This window comes from Phyllostomus discolor, chromosome 12, assembly GCF_004126475.2.
Source record: "Phyllostomus discolor isolate MPI-MPIP mPhyDis1 chromosome 12, mPhyDis1.pri.v3, whole genome shotgun sequence".
Classification (NCBI taxonomy): domain Eukaryota; kingdom Metazoa; phylum Chordata; class Mammalia; order Chiroptera; family Phyllostomidae; genus Phyllostomus; species Phyllostomus discolor.
Window position 1 is genome coordinate 2,250,367 of NC_040914.2, and position 21,106 is coordinate 2,271,472.

Below are 21,106 nucleotides of genomic sequence, written 5' to 3' on the forward strand. Positions count from 1 at the left end.
GTTGTTATGTGAAATCAACCACAAGTCAAATAAGACATTCTGTGGGCCAGATCCTGCCCACAGCTCAGAGTAGGAACAACTTATTGGCAGTTGGCCTGGGCTCAGGGCTGGAATCCCTGGGCCTTGCCTCTGAACAGGTCCCAACAGAAGGCAAGGAGGGAGATGAAAGGCTTCCCCAAGGACAGGTCAGAAATCATCAGGATCTACACAGGTATTTGGCTTTGGGGCATTTATTTCATGTCCCTTCAGTACAGACCCTGGGGCCAGGTGTGGGGGAGAAGACCAGGTAGGAGATAGCAATAAATAACACAAACAGACGAAACTCCCCTCCAGACAGATGAGGTTAAAGGAGGTTAGAGGGGAGCCACACTGTGAAGGTGAGGTGCTGGCAGGGTGTGGGGTAGCTGGGAAGGAGGGGGAGGCCAGGCCCCCAGCACCTCACTGTCACCTGCCCCATCCTTTTCCTGCCCCAGCGCTCACTACTTTTGGAAGGAAGGGAGCCTGCAACCAGTGGGGGCCAGTGAGGGTCCTGAAGGGGTGGTTGCCAACAGGCTGCCCCCAGCTCCCTCACTTGACACGGATTTCAGCATACTCGGCCAACTCCTCTGTCAGGGTATAGCTGTCCTTCGTTGGTCGTTTTCCCAGGTCTGAGTGAGGAAAGCTCAGGTCCAGCTCTGGGCGCTCCCCACGAAGGCCCAGAAGCCTCCTCTCCAATCCCAGGCGCCTCTCACTCTTCTAATGAAGAGAAACAATCCATTAGAAGAGTCCTGTTCTGCCTTTTCCATATAGAAGGCTGGAGTTGCTTTCACCATCACAACCCTGGAGTTATGTCTCAAAGCCCTGTGTGAACATTTTTTCTCAAGTACCCCCAGCTCAGCCAGCCCCATAGTCCCCACCCAGGTCCCACTCTGGGGCCTTTGCCCACACTGACCCTCCTTCGCAACAGCCTCCTCATTGCTGACCCTGATAACAGCCTACGAATTCAGCAAGTTCAGGAAGGCTTCTTCAAAATGGGAATTTGGGGGGCACACAATTCAATCCATTAACACCTTCCCAGAGCAAAACCACCTGGTTGGATCCCACCTTTCCAAATGTTTGTACACGCTTGGCTCCATAAGTCCTTACCCTACGTTTGGGTCTGGTGTGGTCCCCCCTTAATCTTGACAATCCTGAAAGTGTGACTTTGGTTTCCCTTTCATGCTTTCCACCCCCCATAAACAAACACATGTGAGCCTTTGGACAGACACATAGAACAGTGGCCACAGACAGACAGAAGGGAGCAGCAATGGGACAGGAGTACTGGGCAGGGCAGACTTAACAGGAGACCATCCTGGACTCCTGGCAGTGACATACACACATGGATGACAGCCCCAAGGCCCAGAGGCAGGCACACTGAGGTCCCCCAAACCTACCTCCTGGGCTGCTCATTCCAGGGTAGAGACCTCTCTGGACTATTGGAGAAGGAAATGCGGTCATAGACCCAGATGAGGGCTTCTCTTGGGCCTGAGCCCCATAGCCCCCTTCACAGTCTCAGCCTAAGCATTCCTCCTAGCCCCTGTCCAAGCCAGCCCTCCGCCCTTCCTCTTTTTCCTTCCTAAGGAGCCTGGCCTCCTCTCTGGCACTTGGCCTCCCAGGCCCCCAGTGTCCTCTGACATCCAGGTTCTCCAACTAGCCTGGAGCCACAGGCCTCTAGCCCTTACCTCATACTTCTCCGGTGCCCCAGAGATGCGGGAGTCACTGCTGAACAGGACTGGGGGGTTGTTCCCTGCTGAGAAGCTGGGGCTCTCTGTCACGTTCTTTCTGCAGGGCAGGACATGGCAGCCCAAGTGGGACTCCAAAGCTTCCCATTCCCCTCTATTTCTGTACCCCCATCTACCTTAGGAGTTTGGTCCAAGGGACCCCAGAGTTGTTCCCACCCATCTCTCTAGGACAAGGCAGATGGCTCTTCAAATGACCTCCTCCTGTCCACCACTGCCCATCCCTCCCCTGCTTTGTGGCTGAGGATGAGCCACCTAGCTCCTGGTCTCTGATGCTTTTCAAGACCCCAGCCTAGCTTCTCTGGGTTCTCTTCATATGCTCTGGGTCTGTCTGTCCCTCTTGCTGCCAAGATGTGGAGCAGGGAGATTAATTCATTTTTCAGAGAGCCACAAGGAAGAATAATAATAGCACAGTTGTGGCAGGTGGGTGTGATTTGGGGCCAGGGATGGTTTTTGTTGCCACACATGTGTGTAGTCATTGGCACTTGCTGTAGCTGCAAGCCAGGGGAAGCTGGCTTTTCCCATCATACCTCTTGGAGGGCAGGAGATCATAGCAGAGAAGGTGGGGAAACAGGAAATGGTTGGTGGAAAGTGCTTGGCTCAGACACTGGCACATGCATAGGGCCCCTTTCTCCTCCATCCAGCTGAACATTCATTCTCAGCAGAATACACCCTCCCCCACCGACACAGGGCTGCCCTCCCTTGCCCATCCCTTGGCCCCTCTCCCCACTCCCAGGTCAGCCCTGATGGGGCACTCACTTTCTGCGTGTCTGGGTAATGTAGCAGACGATGGCAATTAGGATGGCAAAGGCAACAACAGCTCCCACAGGCCCAATCTTGGCCCACATCAGACGGTCTGAGAATACAGAAAACCCAGGTGCCCTCAGGGTTGCTGATGGGAGTGAAGACACCTGGGTTCCTAGGAGATGGGTGGGGACATTAGTGATAGTGAAAAATAGCTGGCACATCCTTGCACTGACTGACTAGTCTGGAGGGTCTGGGGAGGGTCTAGTGTAGGTAAACTTGTGGCAGCCTCTCCTTACCGACCAGAAGGGCCTCTTTACCACTTGATCAACCTGCATAACCTGACCCATGCTCAGTGGCCGATGATCAGCCTTTGGGGAGAGGAGTCTGGATCCAAAAGGAGCCCCTCTGTTCCTGTGGCTCCCAGCCCCAGGCCACACCACTCACGGGCTCCCTGGAAGGGCAGCTCCAGGCTCTTGGTTCCATAGAGGTTTCGGGAGGTACAGATGACCCGTGGTGGGGCCTGGGCCTGTCCCCGAAGCGTGAGAATGCTGGTGAGCAGAAGGCCACTGCGCTCAGAGTACACGAATTCCCGCTCTGTCTCGTTCACCGTCACGTTGCGTGAGGGCAGCTCAAAGGCCACAGAAGGTTCCGGGTTGGATTTCACCACACACAGGCATTGCACTGTGTCTCGGGCTGCTGCACAGTGAGACTCCAGAAGGATCACAGGGGCAACTGTGGGACAAAATCAAGATTTGAGTGGGCTGTGGACAACTAGAAGCCAGGACTCATTGGCTGAGGGCCAAGAGCAGGGTGGTAAGCTGTCAGAGAAATGATCTGCATTTTCTCTTTTGCACTATCCCTGTGTACCCTTTCTAACCTAGTTCACCTTGTAAAATGTAAATCACATCATGACACTCTCTGCTCAAACCTGTCCTCTAATTGCTCTGTATCACAGAATAAAATCCAGTTTCAATTTTTTAAAGATTTTATTTATTTATTTTTAGAGAGAAGGGAAGGGAGGGGGAAAGAGAGAGAAACATCTATGTACAAGAGATACATCAATTGGTTGCCCCTTGCACGCCCCCAACTGGGGAACTGGTCTGCAAGCCAGGCATGTGCCCTGACTGGAAATCGAACAAGCAGACTTTGGGTTTGTAGGCTGGCACTCAGTCCACTGAACCACACCAGCAAAGGCTAAAATCCAACTTCATTATCTTTATCCACAAGGCCCTGTGGGAACGAGCCACTCTCTGATCTCCTTTTCTTGCCCTGAAAGGGTATTCCTTTCCAATCACACTGGCCTCCCTGCTGTTTCTCACGTTTATGGAGTTTTTTCCCACCCAGTTATTTGTATTTCTCTCTCAGCCTGGAGGACTCCCTGAAGGTACCTTCCCTTCTCACTCCCTCACTCCATGAAGGTTCTACCCAGATACTCCAACACTCTCTTGCTTCACTAACTTGACTCCCTGTTCCACTAGGTTTTCTCTCCAGCACTCATTTCTACCTGTGTTATATATTGGTATGGCTTGTCTCTCTTTTACATGAAGACAGGCTCTCTTTCTGTCTCCACTCTGTTGCCCACACTTAAAATATGCCTTTCAAGTAGCAGAGCTCTACAAAGACTTGTGGGGTGGGCTATTGAATTCTGCTGGCGCCCCCTTCAGGTCATCCTGCAGATGGCCCTGCTGACTCCCTAGAGATGGTCATGCATTCTGACCCTCACGCCCTCACAGTATTCCCCAGTGCCACTAGCACTAAGCACCACCCTCCACCCAAGACCATTCGGTTCAGCTTTCCTTTGCTGCCATTTATATTTTTTAAATGGTACAGGTATGATCATTTTCTTTACTTTTCCAAAATATGAAATTACAATAGAACTTTGAATGTTGTTTTCAAAACTATATTCTTGCCCTGGCCAGTGTGACTCAGTGAATTGAGTACCAGCCTGTGAAACAAAAAGTCACTGGTTTGATTCCCAGTCAGCGCACATGCTCGGGTTGTGGGCCAGGTCCCCAGTAGGGGGCATGTAAGAGGTAGCCAATCAATGTTTCTCTCCCTCTTTCTCTGTCCCTTCCCCTCTCTCTAAAACTAAATAAATAAAATCTTAAAAAAAAAAACCTATATTTTCTTTCTTTCCTGGAGAGGCCAGCACTCCCCTCTGCTCACTCTAGCCTGAATCCTGGTTCTCAGTTCTAACGAAAACCCACTTACACACAGGCAAAAGACCCTTGGCTCACCAACCCCACTTATTCTCAATTTCAAACAAAAACGAATATGCAAGTGAGAGTGATGGGCCAAGAGTCACATGATCAGATGTATTCGCAAGAGAGATGATTCTAATTGGAACCTCAATGCATACATGTATCTAAGTCTAATAAATTAAAAGATATATACCCCAATTCTGTTTAGGCATTGCACCATGCTTGCACCAAGCATGCACCATGCTTGCTGTAGTGTTACTGAATTAACACAATGCAGAGCAAATCAATAACAACAAACCTGAACTCACAGCAATGAAAATTTTAAAAAACCCTTTTATTCAAGATTGCACTGCTGATGATCCTGTGACAGTGTCTGCCCTAGATACTGCTGGAACACTGGCATTCTGCCTGCACATGCTTAGCCTCTTCGAAGCTTCGAAAGCAACCTGTGAGACCTATGAAGCCCTAACTGACACTAGATGTGTCACCCCAAGTGACCTTCATTTCTCCTTAGTTAAGGATTAATGATAATACACACCTGCTTCACAGGGCCATCAGAACGGCTTAGCAAAATAACATCTGTAGAGGATGTAATCATGACCCAGAGGAGGTCCTTAATGCCCATTTGCTGCCACCACTTTTATTATGCGGGGGAGAGGGGGTCGGGTCTGTGGTGACAATGTACATGAGATGGTTTATGTGTATGTTCAGTGGCTGCCATCAGGTTCTCAGAGGGTTCTGAGTCTTAAACTTAAGGACCACTGGCTTGAGGTATGACAGGGAAAAGGGTAGAGCAGAAGAGGGAAGCAGGGCCCAGAAGGGTGCATATGGAGAAGACAGAGTATGGCACAACCCACATGCAGTGATCACACTGGATGCTGTGAGTGACCAAAGACCGGAAGGAATGTGGCCAAAGATTGAAAGGTTACCGAAGGAGTAGACAACCATGGCATTGCCCTGGAAGATAGCACTCCAGGAATAATCTATAGCTACTATGTACTGGTTATCACCATACATGCAAATATTGAATATGGACTGTGCTCAGTATCTTCTGGCAAACTTGTGTGGTAGGGACCATTGTAAGTGGAGTAATTGAGACTGGGAGTAGTGAAGTTTGGAGACTAGTGCCAGAGGTCAGGTCAGAGCTGAGGAGGAAATAGGAGCAATGGAAATATGGAGGTGACATTCCAGAGGGAGTTGCTGGAGGAGGGGGACTCAAACCTGTGACTTGGGAGCTACAACCCAGAATGGTGGCCAGGGGCGGGGGTGGGGTGGTGTTATCCATAGAGAAGAGGTCAGGAGAGGCACCAGCTGGCAATGGAATAATGAGTTTTATTTCCATAATAGTTAGCTTTTCATATTGCATCATCTCATCTCTCTGGCTATACTCTTAATCAGCTTGGCATCCCTTTGGTCCTGTCCTCCACCTCTCACTGAGCACACAGCCCTTTGTGCATATAACTGCTTGACCTCTGACTATATTTTGATGTAATAATGCAGGAAGAAGTCAATTTGGGGCAGTACAGAAGAGTGGGACCAGACTGCCTGGATGTTAATCTTAACTTCTGCTGTTTTCTAGCTGTGTGACCTTAGTCAAGTAGCATAACCTCTCAGGACCTCAACTTCCTTCTCTGGAAACTAAGGACAACGATAGAACCTCCCACGTATGGATGGTCATGAGGATGAAATAAGTGGGTCCTTATACAGAGTTTCCAACAGTGCCTGGTACAAGCAATGTTCCACAGGGGTTAGATGTCATGGTTATTATTTTAGTTAATGTAAAGGGACAGTGGCCATATCACACCAGCTCAAGATGGCTCAGGTAACCCCAGGCCTGGCTGTCCTGTTTACAAGGATCCAGAATCTCCCTGGTTAAAAGCACACTCTGGGATGTGGAGACACTGTTCTCAGATAGAACTTGTATTTTCTTGCTGTGGATTCTGCTTTCCTGCCTTCCCCATCCTTGTCTGCTGGTGCAAAGCTAACCCTCGTTTGGGATATGTGGGTACATCCAGTTACCCAAATGTCCCCCATTGAAACATCTACCTCAGGCTGGAGGGGAGACACAAGTGCTGCCAACTCTCGGCAGGAGAAGGGGAAAGAAAGGGAAGTACTTACACTCTACAGATAGGTTGAAGGCAGTGGCTCTCTGGCCATACTGGTTCTCAGCTACACACCAGTACTCTCCATCATCCTCAGGTGTGACAGCAGGCAGCTCCAACTGCAGCTCACTCTCGTAGATGACTGTGGCCAGGATCTGCTTCTCTTTGAAGATGGTGAGAATAGGATCTGGGTTGCTTTGTGTGGAGCACAAGATGGAGACTGTCTCTCCCTCCACAGCCACCACTGTCCCATTCACTGTTGGCTTCCAGGGTGCATCTGGGGGCAGAACAAGGGACGGATAATCAGAAGCCAGAAAGTACCTCTTCTGCCAGCCAACTCCCATCCCCTAAATGTGGCCCCAGACACCCCAACCCAAGCACACCAGCTCAGGATGACTCAGGTAACCCCAGTCCTGGCTGTCCTGTTTACAAGAGCAGGGACTCTGCAGCCAGAATGCTTGTGTTTGAAACTGGGCCCTGCCCTTTCCAGCTGTGTGTGGGCCCAGGTCTTAACTTCTCTGGGCCTCATTTTTTATGTAGGAAATGGGCTTAATAATGGTCCCAACTTGCTCTGGCCAGGTGGCTCAGTGGGTTGGAGCATCATCCCATACAACAGAAGGTTGCAACTTTGATCCCTCGTTGGGGCACATATGGGAGGCAACCAATCGATGTTTCTCTCACACTGAAGTTTCCCTTTTTCTCTCCCCCCCTTCCTCTCTCTCTAAAATCAATAAATGTTTCCTTGGGTGAGGATTTAAAAATGATAATAATAGTCCCAACTTCATAGGGGTCACTGTCACTAAGTGACAGGCACTGTTGCAGCCTGAATGAGGTAGACAAAGATCCCTGCCAATGTGAGTGGATGTTGTGTAAGTAAATAAAATATATCATTGGCAAACTGGGCATAAGTGCTTTGGAGAAAAATGAAGGGAGGGATGGGAAATCAGGGTAGTTACAGTTTTAGCTAGGATAGTGAAGAAAGGTTTCAGTGAGAGTAGCAAGAGGTAGAAGGAGCCAACCTCTGGGATGCCTAGGGGAAGAACATTTGTGTAAAGCAGTCAGAAAGTGCTGAGCAAATGTGGGCTGTAGCTGTCATTATTATTATCCCCAGCCCTGGCATTTTGCCCCAATAAGCATTTGTGAATGAATAAATGAATGAATGACCTCTTCTGGGCTCCCAACTAAGAATCCTGTCTGACTAGCCCTCTCCTCCAGGCCCCCATAACATACTGGTGTGCACAAGGGACTGGGTGAGGCCTGGGGTTCCTCCAACCCTCCCATTAAAACTGCATTGGGGCTCATTTTAAAATGCAGATTCCAGGGCCAGGCCCAGATCTACTACTAGGTCAGGCAGGGCTGCCCCAGGAAACTGAACATAACCATTTTTCTCAGGTGACAGACTTCATCTGTCTTCTACTCCTGTTCTGGGGATGAAAGTGGTGCAGAGTAGGTGTTCATTAGATATTTGTGCAAAGAATGAAGAAATGCCTTGACCCACAGCCCTTTTCTCCATCTTCACCTCCACCACCATTCTGTTCCTGACCCCGCCCTGGGCCAGCCCCGCCCCACCCCGACCTGCCTGGCCCTGAGTGAGGCCCCTTCCCCCCTTAATCTGTGCTCAGCAGCACCAGTGCCAGGCGAGTGTGCGCACAGGGCGGCCACTCACACATGACGCTGAGCCCCACGGTGCGGTTGTCCTGGCCGTAGGCGTTCTCTGCTAGGCAGGCGTAGATGCCATCCTCCCCAGGGGTCACCTCTTCTAGCTCCAGGAACAGGCTCTCGGCCACTGCCTCCTGGAGCACCGTGCCATCCCGCATCCAGGTCAGCAGCGGCAGCGGATTGCTGTCAGCCCCACAGAGCAGGCTGACGTGGGAGCCCTCGATGGCCTCCACCGAGGAGTTCATCTCCACAATCACGGGCGGGTCTGAGGCCCGCGACACAGCGGGGTCAGCCAGCATGTGCCACATGCCCTCCCGAGCCCCGCACCTCCCCGTCCCCCCCCCCCCCCCCCCCCCCCCCCCCCGCCACCAGGCCCGCACCCAAGCTCACACTTGACGTCCAGACTGGCGTAGCCCTCGAACTGCAAGGTGGTGTTGGGGAAGGAGGCCTGGCAGCCCAGCCGGTGGCCGTTGGCCTCTCTAGTGGGCACGAAGTGCAGCAGGGACACCTGCACCCAGGTGCCCTCATCCTCGCGCAGCCGACCCAGAACTGTGGGCTCCCCCAGCCCATCGTGGCCCAGCCAGCTCAGCTCTGGGCGCAGCTCCGGGCAGTTGTCAGGCACCATGCAGCTGACCTCCACTTCCGTGCCTGCCACCACCTCTGGGGGGACCACGATGTTGGGGGTGTCTACGTGAGGTGGGGAGAAGGAGGATTGAGGAAGCAGACACCCCCACTTTGCCCAAGTCCAATCCTGGTACCTGGTCCCCTCCCCTTGGAAACAGAAATCCCTAAAACCTTCACCCAGAAGCCCTGCACAGATCCAACCACAGATAATGGACAGTAATGAACATGTATGGGTCTGAGCACTTTACAAGTGCTGAGCTTGCCAGGCCTTCCAGCCATGCTGGCAGGACACTAAGGCCACAGCTGGTAAAGCTGAGCTTCAGACCCTGTCGTCACTGTGTCTTCATTGTCTGTGTGTCTCACACTACAGCATAGTCCTTGTGAGCCCTGCCTCCTCCCCATGTTTGTTTTGGTTTACTTCCAACAGTGTCAGGGGCAGGCACGTGTGCACATGTGTGTGTGGGGAGGAGTCTCTTTCTGCATCAGGATCAGGGTTGCAATCTGGCTCCTCGTAGACTGGATGCTGATGGGCAGCCTAAATCTAAGACCTCCAGGTAGTAAGCTTCTCAGAAACTAGGCAGTAGAAATGCCCGAAATCGAGCACTTAGCCCTACTCTGATTGTCAAATTTGGCCCAGACCTGCATTTTATTTGGCCTAAATTTAGGAATTAAAAAAAATATATATATCTGAATCAGCAGCTAATGTTTAGGAATTAGGAGATCACAGGGAAAGTCCAGTTTCTTTTGAAAATTCGGAAGAAATTGCCTAGTAGCAGTGGCTCTGCATTCTCGCTGAGCACCAGTTAGCGGAGCTGGATCCCATGTGCCAGGCTTGCTATGTGCCTGAGCACTTGATAACCATTCATTCACTGAGCTTTAAATGTTGCTCTTATCCCCATTTTACAGAAGAGGGAACCAAGGCTCAGAAAATTTAAGTAACTTGTGCACAGCTGCCCAGCAAACACAGGGATCAAGAAGTTTTACCCATAACCCCCTGAGCCCCATTGCCTTTTCCCCAGGTGTTTCTAGAAGAGTAAGAGCACTCCTTTCTCTCTGAGGGCAGCAAGACTGTTCGGGGCCCCACTTTGTTAGTTTTTGCCATCTGCCTAGTTCCTGTGGGCACTGGGCTTTGCACCTGTCAGCCTAACAAACAAGTCCCTGGATCTTGGCTGGAGAGACCTCCCTGGAGCGGTGCTTGGGAGGACTTCCTGCTGCACTCCTGCCTGCCCCAGGGATACCCCTGCCCCGCTGCTTGTGCAGCCTCTGGGGGACTCACTGATGATGTCCAGGACGCTGTGCTCAGAGAAGGTGTACTGGTTGTAGCCCCCTAAGTCCCCGCGGAAGTAGTACTTGCCGCCGAGCTCAGGGCTGAGGTTGCTGAGCAGGAGGGTGCAGTTGCGCAGGCCCAGGTCCCCCAGGAGGCGGCTGCGGCCCTGGAAGCTTTCATGGACAACTTGGGTGCGGGACTTGAAGACCACTGGGGGGTAGTTTTTTGGGTAGGGGCTATTGAAGTACCAGACACCGTGCACAATGGCAGGCCGCAGTTCATCAGGGAAGTCGAAGCGGCAGGGGATGGAGACGCATGTGCCCTCGAAGGCCGAGATGGACGATGGCATCCAGGCACCCCAGTGACCACCTCGAGAGGCTGCGGGTGAACAGGACCGCTCAGGCCAAGGGCCAGGTCCTGACTGAATCACCCCTTCCCCGCTCCCATCACCTTGTCACAGTCTGAGGGGTCTGGGGACCTACAGAAACAACCCCAGCCTGCTTAGGGCCAAGACCCCGATCTCCAGCCACCCCCACCCCCAGCCATTACCTGCAATCATAATCCAAAACAGGGGCAGTGTTGTGAGGAATATCATTTTGTACAGCAGGTGAGTGACAGCTGGAGAAGGAAGAGGAGGGGGTTAAGGGCTAGGAGAAGGGAAAAGGGGTGCTTCTAATTAAGGCTTCAGGAGGAGGCTTGTTCAGATGGTAGGTGTTGCTGCTATTAATACTTATAATTACAAACATTTATGTGGCATTCACCATGCACCATTTCTCAGTGCTTTGCTCTGCTGTGTTAATTCATTTCATCTCCTTGAGGTAGGTACAATTATTATCCTCATTTTATGGCTGAGGCCCAGAGAGGTTAAGTAACTTGTTCATGGTCACACAGCTGGTAAATGACAACTAGGATTCAAGCTCTATCTACCTGGCTCCAGGTTTGCAGACTTAACCACCCAACTGTCCTGACTCTGTGTGGTTGTAATATGCTGACAATGATCTTCATTACCATTGTGCCCCTAGGGGTCCCCAGAAGTAAGGACAGAGCCAAAGCTGAACCAGCAGCAGGAAGAAGAGGGAGCCAGGAGGAAGAAACACTGCCCCTTACCCCAGTCTCCCTGAGTTGGGAACGTCTTCTGGTCCCACTTGAAGATGTTGGCCAGTGACCCTGGAACAAGAGTCAGGCAAGTACAAGAGGTTGGAGGCCTGAGCACCTACTGTCCCTCTCTTTCAGCATCTGCTATGAGTTATGGCCTGTTGTAAGGCCACATGGATGTTTGGGACCCTCCCACAGCCTGGGAGCTACTCTACATGGGATCAACGCCCCCCATACCTCCCCCTAAAACTGCCATGGACAACTGTGGGAAAGGAAAGGGGAGTGACAGAGCACTTGGTGGGGGGTGAGGATGTGGTGAGCGGGGTGAGGCCTGGGGGTGGCAGGCAGGGACCCAGTGCCATCAATGACTGGGTTTCACAGCATCAACATTCCCAACATGCCGTGTGAATTCCTGCCGCCTGCTCCCACCCCACAGACAGCCCCTGCTGTCTCCACCCTCAGCAGAGACCAGTGCCCAGCACAAAAGAGCCCTGTTCCCTCAGGGGGAGGGTGCTGCCTCTTGGAGGACTCCTGGGGTAGTAGGTGGGGTGGGAGAAAAGTCGTCACTACTAGCTGGGCTCTATATGGGGCCAGGAAGGATCAGCAGTTGGGAGGTAGGGAGACCCTGGCTTCTGGCTGCTCTGTGGGCCCCCTCAGAATGGGACCCAGGGTTTCCAAGTAGCCTTCACCACCCTCTTCCCACAGACACAAATGCATACACAGTCAGTCACATGCAAATGCTGCTATGAAGTATGATAGATCTATACACAGCTGGAGGAGCAGACTTGTGCGATAGAGACTCATGCAGGTACCTGATCAGGACCCTGCACACACAAACAGGCACTGTAACCCCGGTGCCCACAGTCATAGAAGCACACACTCACTGCCTTCCTCCCGCCCACCTCACACCTGCACTGACGTGGGCACAGCATTCAGGCATGCACGTGGCCCTGCCTCCATGCCATGCTCACAAAGACACTCCGACTTGTACACCCACACCAAAGAGTAGCTGAGGACAGACCCGCCCAGATACATGCTGATGGACACAGGGCTCACACCACCCTTGCACCTGTGATGGGAAGGTGCAGGAGACAGATGCAGGGCCTGAGCAGACATGTGAAACAATCACGTAGACCAAACATTCTTAATGGGGATGAACACTGGTTTTTGGGGTGGGGGCAAGAAAAGTCAATTTTGCAAGTGATTTGTGACTCTCTCCAGGGTCTCAGTACACAAACATACATACACACAGCCTATCTATAGTAGTGAGATTCATAGGGGAAGTGGGATTTAGGAAAAACAGGTCTAAATATTTCCTTAGTGGGGTGTAATGAAAAAAAGGTCGACAAACACTGATATAAATTAAGACCCACCCAGGAGAGGTGCGCACACACACACACACACACACACCTTGTTGTGATCCCAGTTGCTGCAACTTGCTCACTCACAACCCACTGCCCCACCCCTTCTCAGAGGGCAAGATGCTGGTATCTAATCACCTGAGCATCAGTCCATCTTCACCCCACCCCAGGCTGCTTTCACCACATCTGCCCCAAACTTGGAAACCCTAGAGCAGCTGTTTCCAAATAACCTCCACCACAAGGGGTGCTGAGGAGGGCCCTTGGTTCTCTCTCTGAAGTTTCTTCCCAAAAGACTGTCACTGTCCTGCCATGGTCTCAGCTCATTCCAAAGTCCTAAAGAACACCTCCCCGCACTGCAACATCCTAAATTAGTGGCAGTTCACAGCAACCATCCTCAGTCTGCACATGCTTCGAGTGCCCCTGCTCCACCCTCTCAGTCCTGTCCCTCGGTTCCCACCGTCGCTGGCCCCTCTTGGCTGTTGTGTACTCACCAGGATGCTCCTGTGTCTGCACCCTCTGCTCCTCAGCCCTGCTCACAGTCCCCTTGCCTCCCAGGGTCTAGGCCCCTTCTTGCTGGCCCCTCCCCTCCCCCCGGGTGCCAGGGGCCGCCTGCCTCCAGGGCCCAGCTCCTCCCTGTCCTCCAGGGGGAGGGGGGCACAAAGGGGCCCTTGTCATCACCGCTCAACTAAGCAGCCTGATGCCTGGGTTCTACTAGCTCCTTCCTGGAGTGGGGGGGGGGGCGCTGCCTCACTTGTTCCCCTCCATCCTCCATCGCTGTACACCCTGGTTCTGAGTCCTTGGGAGGGCATTCTAATATCTCTGAACATCTCAGACTGAGAAACAGAAGGCATTGTCCTCAGCATTCAGGGAATCTCAGTGACAGTGATAGGTATATAACCCTGGTCACGAGAGGCAACAGAGGCTGGTGTGGGTGGGAGGAGGAGGCTTCAGTGTCACCTCCACCCTCGCTTACAGTCATTTCCCTAGGTCACGTTTGGTGCTTGCATCTGGTCTATTTTCTTCTAGGCTCTTCTTGTCATTAGAAATGACCTTAGGTATTGACTGTCCATTTTCATAACAGCATGACCTTCAGAAGGGTAAGGGTTTTGCCTGCTTATTGCCAATCTATCCTGTTGTAGAACAGCTCCTGGCACAGTTAAGCTTCAAAAATGCAGAGCGGATGCACAAACGTGCCCATCTAATCCCCTGTGGCACCTTCTGACTGGAGGCCTTTGCACATGTTCCTTCCTCTTGGGAAGCTCCCCTACCTCACCCCACCTGCACTCTGCCCAAAACAAAACTCCCTGAGTGGATGCCATTTCCTCCTGAAGCCTGCCTGCCTTCTCACCAAGCCAAAGCTGTTTTATGTATGTATGTATGTGTTTATTTATTTATTATTTTTAATCCTCACCTGAGGATATGTAGAAAGAAAGGAAGGAAAGGAGAGAGAGAAAGAGAGAGAAATATTGATATGAGAGAGAAACATCAATTGGTTGCCCCTTGTACACTTCGTGACCAGGGATCGAAACTGAAATCTAGATATGTGCCCTGTCCAGGGATCAAACTCTCAAACTTTTGGTGCATGGGATGATGCTCAGCCAACTGAGCCACCTAGCCAGGGCAAAGCCCTCCCGTTTAAATGTGACCCTGTCTGCCCACAGCCCTCAACATGTCTGCCCACCTGCACTGTCAATGAGCTCCTTCTCTACTAGCCAAGAGCACCCAGAGGCGTTTCTGTCTGTCTGTCTTATTCATTGTGTCCCTTAGAGCAGAGCCTGTGCCCAGAGCTCAGTGAGGGCTGTGCTGACTCTGAGCTGGGTGGGGACCCTCTGTGGGCAGATTCCACAGTGATCCTCCTGCCACCACAGCCCCTCCTATTGGTCATGATCTTTGCAAAGTGGTGGCCAGGAGCTGGCAGTGGTTTGGTAAGTGTAGTGGTGGCTTGACCATGAGCTGCTCAGCCATACTGGGGCATTTTCTGACTCCCTTTAGGCCAGAGCAGTGGGGAGGGAGGGAGGGAGTGTTCTTTCTCCCAAGAAAAAACCTGGGTGGATGGGGTGGTGGTGAGGGGTGGGAAATCCCTCGACAGGGAATTGAGGAGTCAGAGAAGGCTGGGTGGAGGGGGGAGAGAGTCCCATCCCCACCTCAGGCTTCATGATGTCAGACTCTGCCCGTGCCTTTCCCAGTCAGGAACAAAGGCCCATTGAGAGTGGGGTGGGGCTTGAATGCCTGGGTCCTGGAGAAGAGAGGGGCCTGGTGCCTGGGTATAGGGGAGGACACCATGATCCTGGGGTACTCATATTGTTACAGCCTTCAGTGTCAGTACCAACCCCCTTGGGCTCATGTGTCTGTGCAGTTTTGGGGGTACAGCTCCTTTCTGGGTGTGAACTGAAGGCTGTCCCTGGGAGAAGCATGCACAGGAGAGTGAGTCGCACAGACAGCACTGGCTACTATCTCCGAAGTCTGAAAACTACAATCTAGAGCACAGGCGGCCTCAGGGGCTGGAGAGCACGTTCCTGCCTACCTCGAGAGGGTCCACTCTCATCCAGCTTCCGGCACTGCCAGCTCAGCTGATCCTTCCAGACAGGGCAGGGCTGTTAGTCTGCTAGGGTTACTATGACAAGGTACCACAAACCGAATGGCTCAAAAAACAGTTTATTATCTCAAGGGGCTGGAGAATAGACGTCTGAGGTCACAACATGTTGGCATTTGGTTCCTCCGAGGGCTGTGAGAAATGGGCCTATTCCTTTCCTGGGGGCCTCTCCCCTTGGCTCGTAGATGGCTGTCTTCACGTTGGTATGGTGTTCTCCCTGTGTGAGGGTCTCTGTGTCCAAATTTCCCCTTTTTAAAAGGACACCAGTCCTATTAGATTAGAACCCACCCTAAGGGCCTCATTTTAAATTGATTGTCTCTCTAAAGACCCTTTCTCCAAATAAGGTCACAATCTGAGGTACTGGGATTTAAAACTCCAACTTATAAATTTGGAGGAGGGGGACACAGTTCAACCCATAAAATCAGAAGTTCAGATTTTTATGTGAGATACCTTGCTTTTTAGGTAGTAGCCCAATTTTATCTAAAATATTGTGCAGACCAAGCAAAACTCATTTTAGGGCAGAATCAAGCCCTCAGGCCCACTTGTTTAATGCTCTCGAGTGGGAGCTGGTGCTTGGTCCAACTCAGGGGCACTTGCTGCCCTCAGCCAGACTTGGCAGCTTTGTACCAGGAGTCCTCCAAGTACAGCCCCCAGGCCAGCCTGGGAGCAGGTTAGAAATGCAAGTTCTAGGGCCCCACCTCTACCCTCTGGAACTCCAGCAATCTGCACTTCACCAGGCCCTGCAGGAGGTTTGGGTGCACACTGGAGATTGAGTACCTCTGGCTCTCATCTCTAGGACCACCTGGAGAACTTGGTAAAATGAGCCAGGAGTACTCAGTGTCATTCAATGTACTTAGTAATTTCAGGTTTCCCACCTCCCAGGTGCTTATTGAGGGGATCTGAGAGTCCCCTACCTTCCCATCAATACTGGTCCTTTACATCGATGAAGGATTTGACAAGTTTCCAAAACCCCTTTCACACTCATTCTTGGCAGAGCAGTTCAACAGCACCATCACCTGAGAACTATAGAGGCACTTTGTCCTTCTCTACACATGGAGGTGGTGTTTCAGAGCCAGGAGAGGATGCCTGTGGGGTTCCACAGCCAATGGAAGGCCAGGATCTCCAGCTTGCCTTCCTCTCCCTGCCCCTCAGTCGCAGTCTCAGTTCAGGCAACCCTCTCTCAGAGGATGAGCCTCTCATGGCTTCCAAGGCAGAAGGCAGAAGTTTGTGGGTTACCAGACTTAACCAGCTCCCAGTTGGGTTAAGTTTGGCTCACAGAGTGTTGACTTGAAAAAGTCAAATTCCTTTTATCAGTTGCCAAAATTTTAAAAAATCAGGAAATTTCACATGAAATAAGGATTGCCACCTCTCTTGAAAAGAAGCTGTAGCTGTGTTCCGCCTGCCTTTGAGCATGGCGACCATTACTGGGAGCCCTCTTAGATGGGATCCAGGCCTCCCACTGCCCTTCCACAGACAACAGTGAGGCCAGATGGCCAAGGCCCTTTCTTATCACACTACTGCTGATGTTTTCTCATGAGCTAAGAAAACAGTGAATTGCATCTTTGTTTCTATCAAAATCGGAAGTCAGATAAATAGAGGAATGCAGTTTTTAAGAATGGGAGGGACTCCATTCCTTATGGAGGTGAACAATATTCTCTTATGTGTTTCACTTGCAAAGTGTGTTCTTATTGGGAGATTACAACCTAAGATGCTCTGAATCAAATCCACACTTCACTCATTCATGCATCTGTGTGGAAGGCCAATGTTCTCAAACTTTTTGGTTTCAAGGACCACTTCTGCAAAATTATTGAGGACTCAAAAAGAATTTCATTTAAGTGGGTTATACATATAGTTGCTTAACATATTAGAAATTTAAGTTGGGAAATTTTTAAAGCACAAGCCAGTCCATTAGCCATCAGAGTAATAATGTCCTCATGTGTCACAGGGCTTCAGGAAAACCCCATTGTACACTCGAGTGAGAGTGACAGTTAAAGAGATAAGTAATATCTTAGTCGCATTCGCCTGTGGAGCCCTAGTGGGAGCCCCAGACCTAACTTTGAGAACCCCTGCTAGGCGTTTGAGTGTGTCACCCATTTCAAGACTTTAAGAAAAAGAAAGTTTGTCTAGTTTTTATTCCCTGCTATGGCAACAAAAATGCTAGGTCTTATGAAGTGTGGCTTAAAGAAGGGGAAGAGCAGATAACAAATTTCCTTCACCAAACTTCCTTGCAACCCCACACATCCCACCAAGTACTGGCCCTTACCAAACAGTGGCCAGAACAAGCCTCTGGCACAGGCCTTTGGCAGGGAGAAAGGGCAACAGACACTCTGGTTTGGAAAACAAAAGCTAGAACCAGCCATTTTATTCCGAGACCATTCACCAAGTGTTGGAGGGTGACAGGAATAAATAAGGGAGGGAGAGGAGGGCCAGGAGGCTCTACGTCTTGCAGCAGATCCCACACTTTGATTTATGGCAGCAACCACAACAGAAGATGCAGATGGGGAAGTGGGTGTCTCGCCTCCTCAGCCTCTGGAGCCCAGTCTGTGGGAAGAAAGGGAGAGTGAGTGGGTGTGGGTCCAGGGGAGGCTGTGGAGGCTCCAAAGGGAGGTCCAGGTGTTCTCACCGTCAAGCCAGCAGAGGCTCTAGCTGTGTCCTGAGTCTGGAGGTCTGCAAGCTCTTTTGTCTGTGAAAGCAGAAGTGGTATTGCAGATGGCAGGGAGCCCAGCAGAGCGCTCAGCTTTGGCCCCGCCAACCAATTCCTTCCCTAGGGGCTGTGTCTGGTGCTCAGATAGAAGTCTTGCTTTCTGGCCTTTTCTCACCTTCCCACAGACGATCTCCTTCCTATAAACCACCCAAGTCTCCTGCTCTTTCCACAGCCACTGCTCTTCTTCGGGACATCACCCTCCCTGGCCTGGATGCCAGCCCTCACCTGTAACAAGTCTCCCTGCATCTTGCACCTCCAATCTGGGCCCCTTGCAGCATCAGTCAGATTGTGGCTTTACCCATTAGAAAAGCCTACAGGGCTCTAAGATCCTGCACTTGGAGGAAAATAGTTTGCCTGATTGCCCATAAGACTTGGTGTATCCATCCCTCAATCTCATCTCCAAGCACCATCACCTCCACTTCCTAAAGCCTCTGACCATCAAGCACACCATACTTGCCCCCGTCTCGGGTCTTTGCTTGTCCTCCCTTCTTTTAACATCCAAGTCATAGGTCAAGTAACATTTTCTCACAAAACACTCCTGCTTCACTGCCAGCTCCTGATTCCACCTGAAGTCCCCCCACCAGGGACACTCTGTTACAATCTCTTACGTTGTTTGTGAATAGCATTTACTAAACACCATGACCTTATGTTTTGTTTTTTGACTGATTCTGACCAGATTTTAAGCACCATGATAAGAAATTATCTCCCATCTACCTTGTTCACTGCTTGACCCCCACTGTCTAGCACAGGACTTTACACAGAGTAGGTGCTCAATGAGTAACTGTGGAATTAGTTCAGGGCCCCAGTCCCTGCTACTGGTCCCTATTTCTGTACTTTAAGCAGCTGTCCATCCCCTCTTTGCCTCCCTTGCACCCTGCCCAGTCCTGTGGGTCTCCAGCTGCCCTCAGCAGTCCCCTCCCAGGGCCTGACTCTCCAGTCCTAGCTGCCTGCTGGGCCCAAGCCCTGTGGGCTCTCCTCACCTGGTGCAGAACTGAGGCACTGGTAAGGCTGGCCAGGAGAAGGAGCAGGAGACAGGCAGCCTGGATCCGTGTGCTCAGTGCCATTGTGCTGTGTCTAGCCGTCCTGCTTGTAGGTCTAGGACCGCTCCGGTGTCTGGGCTGTCACAGTTGCTTTTATGGGGCCCGCTGGGGGAGGCAGGGGTGCTAAGCCCCCTCCCCTTTGTCCTAACTCATTTCCCAGAAGGTAGTGGCGCCAAAAAGGCGGGAGATAAGCGGGAACAGAGTGACAGGGCACAGGGTTGTGTCACCCTCAGCCAGCAGGTGTGTCCAGGGGGTGGGGTGGATGGGGCCACAGACAACACCTCTAGCCAGCCCCCTGGGAAAATACTTTCCCTAACACGACATCACCTTGTTGACCTCAGAAAAAATTCCCCCTTTTGCCTCACCTTGTTGACCTCAGAAAAAATTCCCCCTTTTGCCCCAGAGGTTGAACAGGTCGATAAGCAGGAGCAAGGTGTCCTTGCTCCCCACCCTTCCCTGACGTCCGCATTCACATGGGGAGTGGCTGTCTCTTACCAGGCCCCTCAGGGGTGCCTGGCACAACTGCCACAGCTTCAGTTCTGGTCTGTAGGGAACACTGCAATAGTCAGATGAAGGAGTTTGAGTCGGTACAGCATGTGTGTGATCTTTTGTAAGTGTTAGAACCTTAAGATGTGGCCCTGATATCTGGAAAATGTTCCTGTGCACTTTTGACCATGAAAGATACCAGTAGTAGTAGTGGTTGCACCTCATACGCCATAGCAGATGTACCGAGTCACTCATGTGTTAACACAGCCAGTACTACCTGTCCTCAAAGCAGCACCTCCCTACCCCATTCCAGACTTTGCACTGCACTGAGTCCCTAGCTGCCTCCTCAGCCCATCCCCAAGAACCTGGCTTCTCAGACACCGCTGCCTCTTAGGAGCCCACCATACCCACCCTTGTTTTCCTCACTTGACGGGAGAGGAACTGAAGAAGACTGGGGCACTGCCAGAGCCAGAGGCACAGCTGGCATTCCGGACTAGGCAGACTGACTCTGATCATCAGGCTTTCCCGCCTCCCCAAAACAGGGGGGCACAGTGGGGTGTACTAGACCTAGCTCATGCTGGCTCAATGGAGCTACTGTACACATCTCATCCCACCTCCACATTGTGTTGGTACCCTGACCCCAGCAGTGGGGTATGCACACCAGACATCAGCCAACACAACAAACCAGGGTGCTTTTTGGGTGGTCCCCTAGAACACCACTGGATGGGGAGATGAACCAAGGCTGCTTGACTGTCCTAGCCACTCCTGGCACCATGTGTAGTAGGTGCACATAGCCCAGAGGACCCACAAACTTGATTCCAGAGATGGGGCTTTGGCCATTTTGCAGGACTCATGACAGGATCATCCAGTGTCAACTCTATCGTTAGAGCCTGGAGATGCTGTTGCCAAGGAAAGCTTCTCCCTGCCATGAACAGTAAGCCAAGCACACTCACAAGCACAAGAATGGGGCACCCCTGGGAAGGAAAAGTAGCTCCCTGCCACCTGCTTCCTTATTCACTCAATGTTAGGTTCTTCCTGCTGCATACACCCTCGCTCTCAAAGATGGCCTCATACAGAGGAATGGCCAGGAAAAGAAGACAGGGCTCTCAGAGGGAAGAAACCAGTTGGTGACACTTTGGGTACACACAGGGTGAACTCAGCGAGGTTATGACTGGCAGGCCTAGACCCTGGCAGTGGATGGAGCTGCACGCTCAACTGCAGGGAGACACAGAAGCAGCCCTCAGCACTGCCTGGTGTCACTGCATCTCCACGCAGGCCAGGTTTCATCATCAGCCAGGGGCAGGGGTCACAGCACAGGCGCCAGAGCCACAGTGCACGGAGACAGGCTGACGGGCCAAGCCTGGCTTCTTGGCCGTCTGCCTTCCTTGGGGGTGGGGGGCTCAAGGCCAGGCCCCACCATTGGCTGGTGCAGAGGGAAGGGCTTCAGCACAGAAGCGCAGGGCCAGGAGT

At 51.8% G+C, this 21,106-nt stretch overlaps 2 protein-coding genes across 5 annotated transcripts; both read right to left on the reverse strand.

Moving 5' to 3' along the window:
- Positions 1–214: 214 nt before the first annotated feature.
- On the reverse strand, positions 215–13,381 carry MAG (myelin associated glycoprotein). Of its 4 annotated transcripts, XM_036012118.1 has the most exons (12): positions 13,305–13,381; positions 11,465–11,524; positions 10,907–10,975; positions 10,367–10,735; positions 8,857–9,153; positions 8,474–8,731; positions 6,824–7,084; positions 2,949–3,236; positions 2,517–2,613; positions 1,701–1,800; positions 1,413–1,451; positions 662–732 (listed from the first exon to the last, which is right to left on the reverse strand). In XM_036012118.1, exons 3-11 carry the CDS (start codon positions 10,950–10,952, stop codon positions 1,425–1,427), a joined length of 1,743 nt encoding a protein of 580 aa, XP_035868011.1. In that variant the 5' UTR covers positions 10,953–10,975; positions 11,465–11,524; positions 13,305–13,381; the 3' UTR covers positions 662–732; positions 1,413–1,424. The 4 variants fall into 4 exon arrangements, with proteins under 4 accessions (XP_028385502.1, XP_028385497.1, XP_035868012.1 ...); XM_028529701.2 differs by lacking the exon at positions 1,413–1,451 and having other exon boundaries at positions 215–732; positions 13,305–13,380; XM_028529696.2 differs by lacking the exon at positions 1,413–1,451 and having other exon boundaries at positions 215–735; positions 13,305–13,380.
- Positions 13,382–17,737: 4,356 nt separating this feature from the next.
- LOC114511295 (hepcidin antimicrobial peptide) lies at positions 17,738–19,400 on the reverse strand. Its single transcript, XM_028529977.2, has 3 exons — positions 19,091–19,400; positions 18,030–18,089; positions 17,738–17,947 (listed from the first exon to the last, which is right to left on the reverse strand). The coding sequence occupies exons 1-3, from the start codon at positions 19,172–19,174 to the stop codon at positions 17,843–17,845; spliced, it is 249 nt and encodes an 82-aa protein (XP_028385778.1). The 5' UTR covers positions 19,175–19,400; the 3' UTR covers positions 17,738–17,842.
- Positions 19,401–21,106: the final 1,706 nt, after the last annotated feature.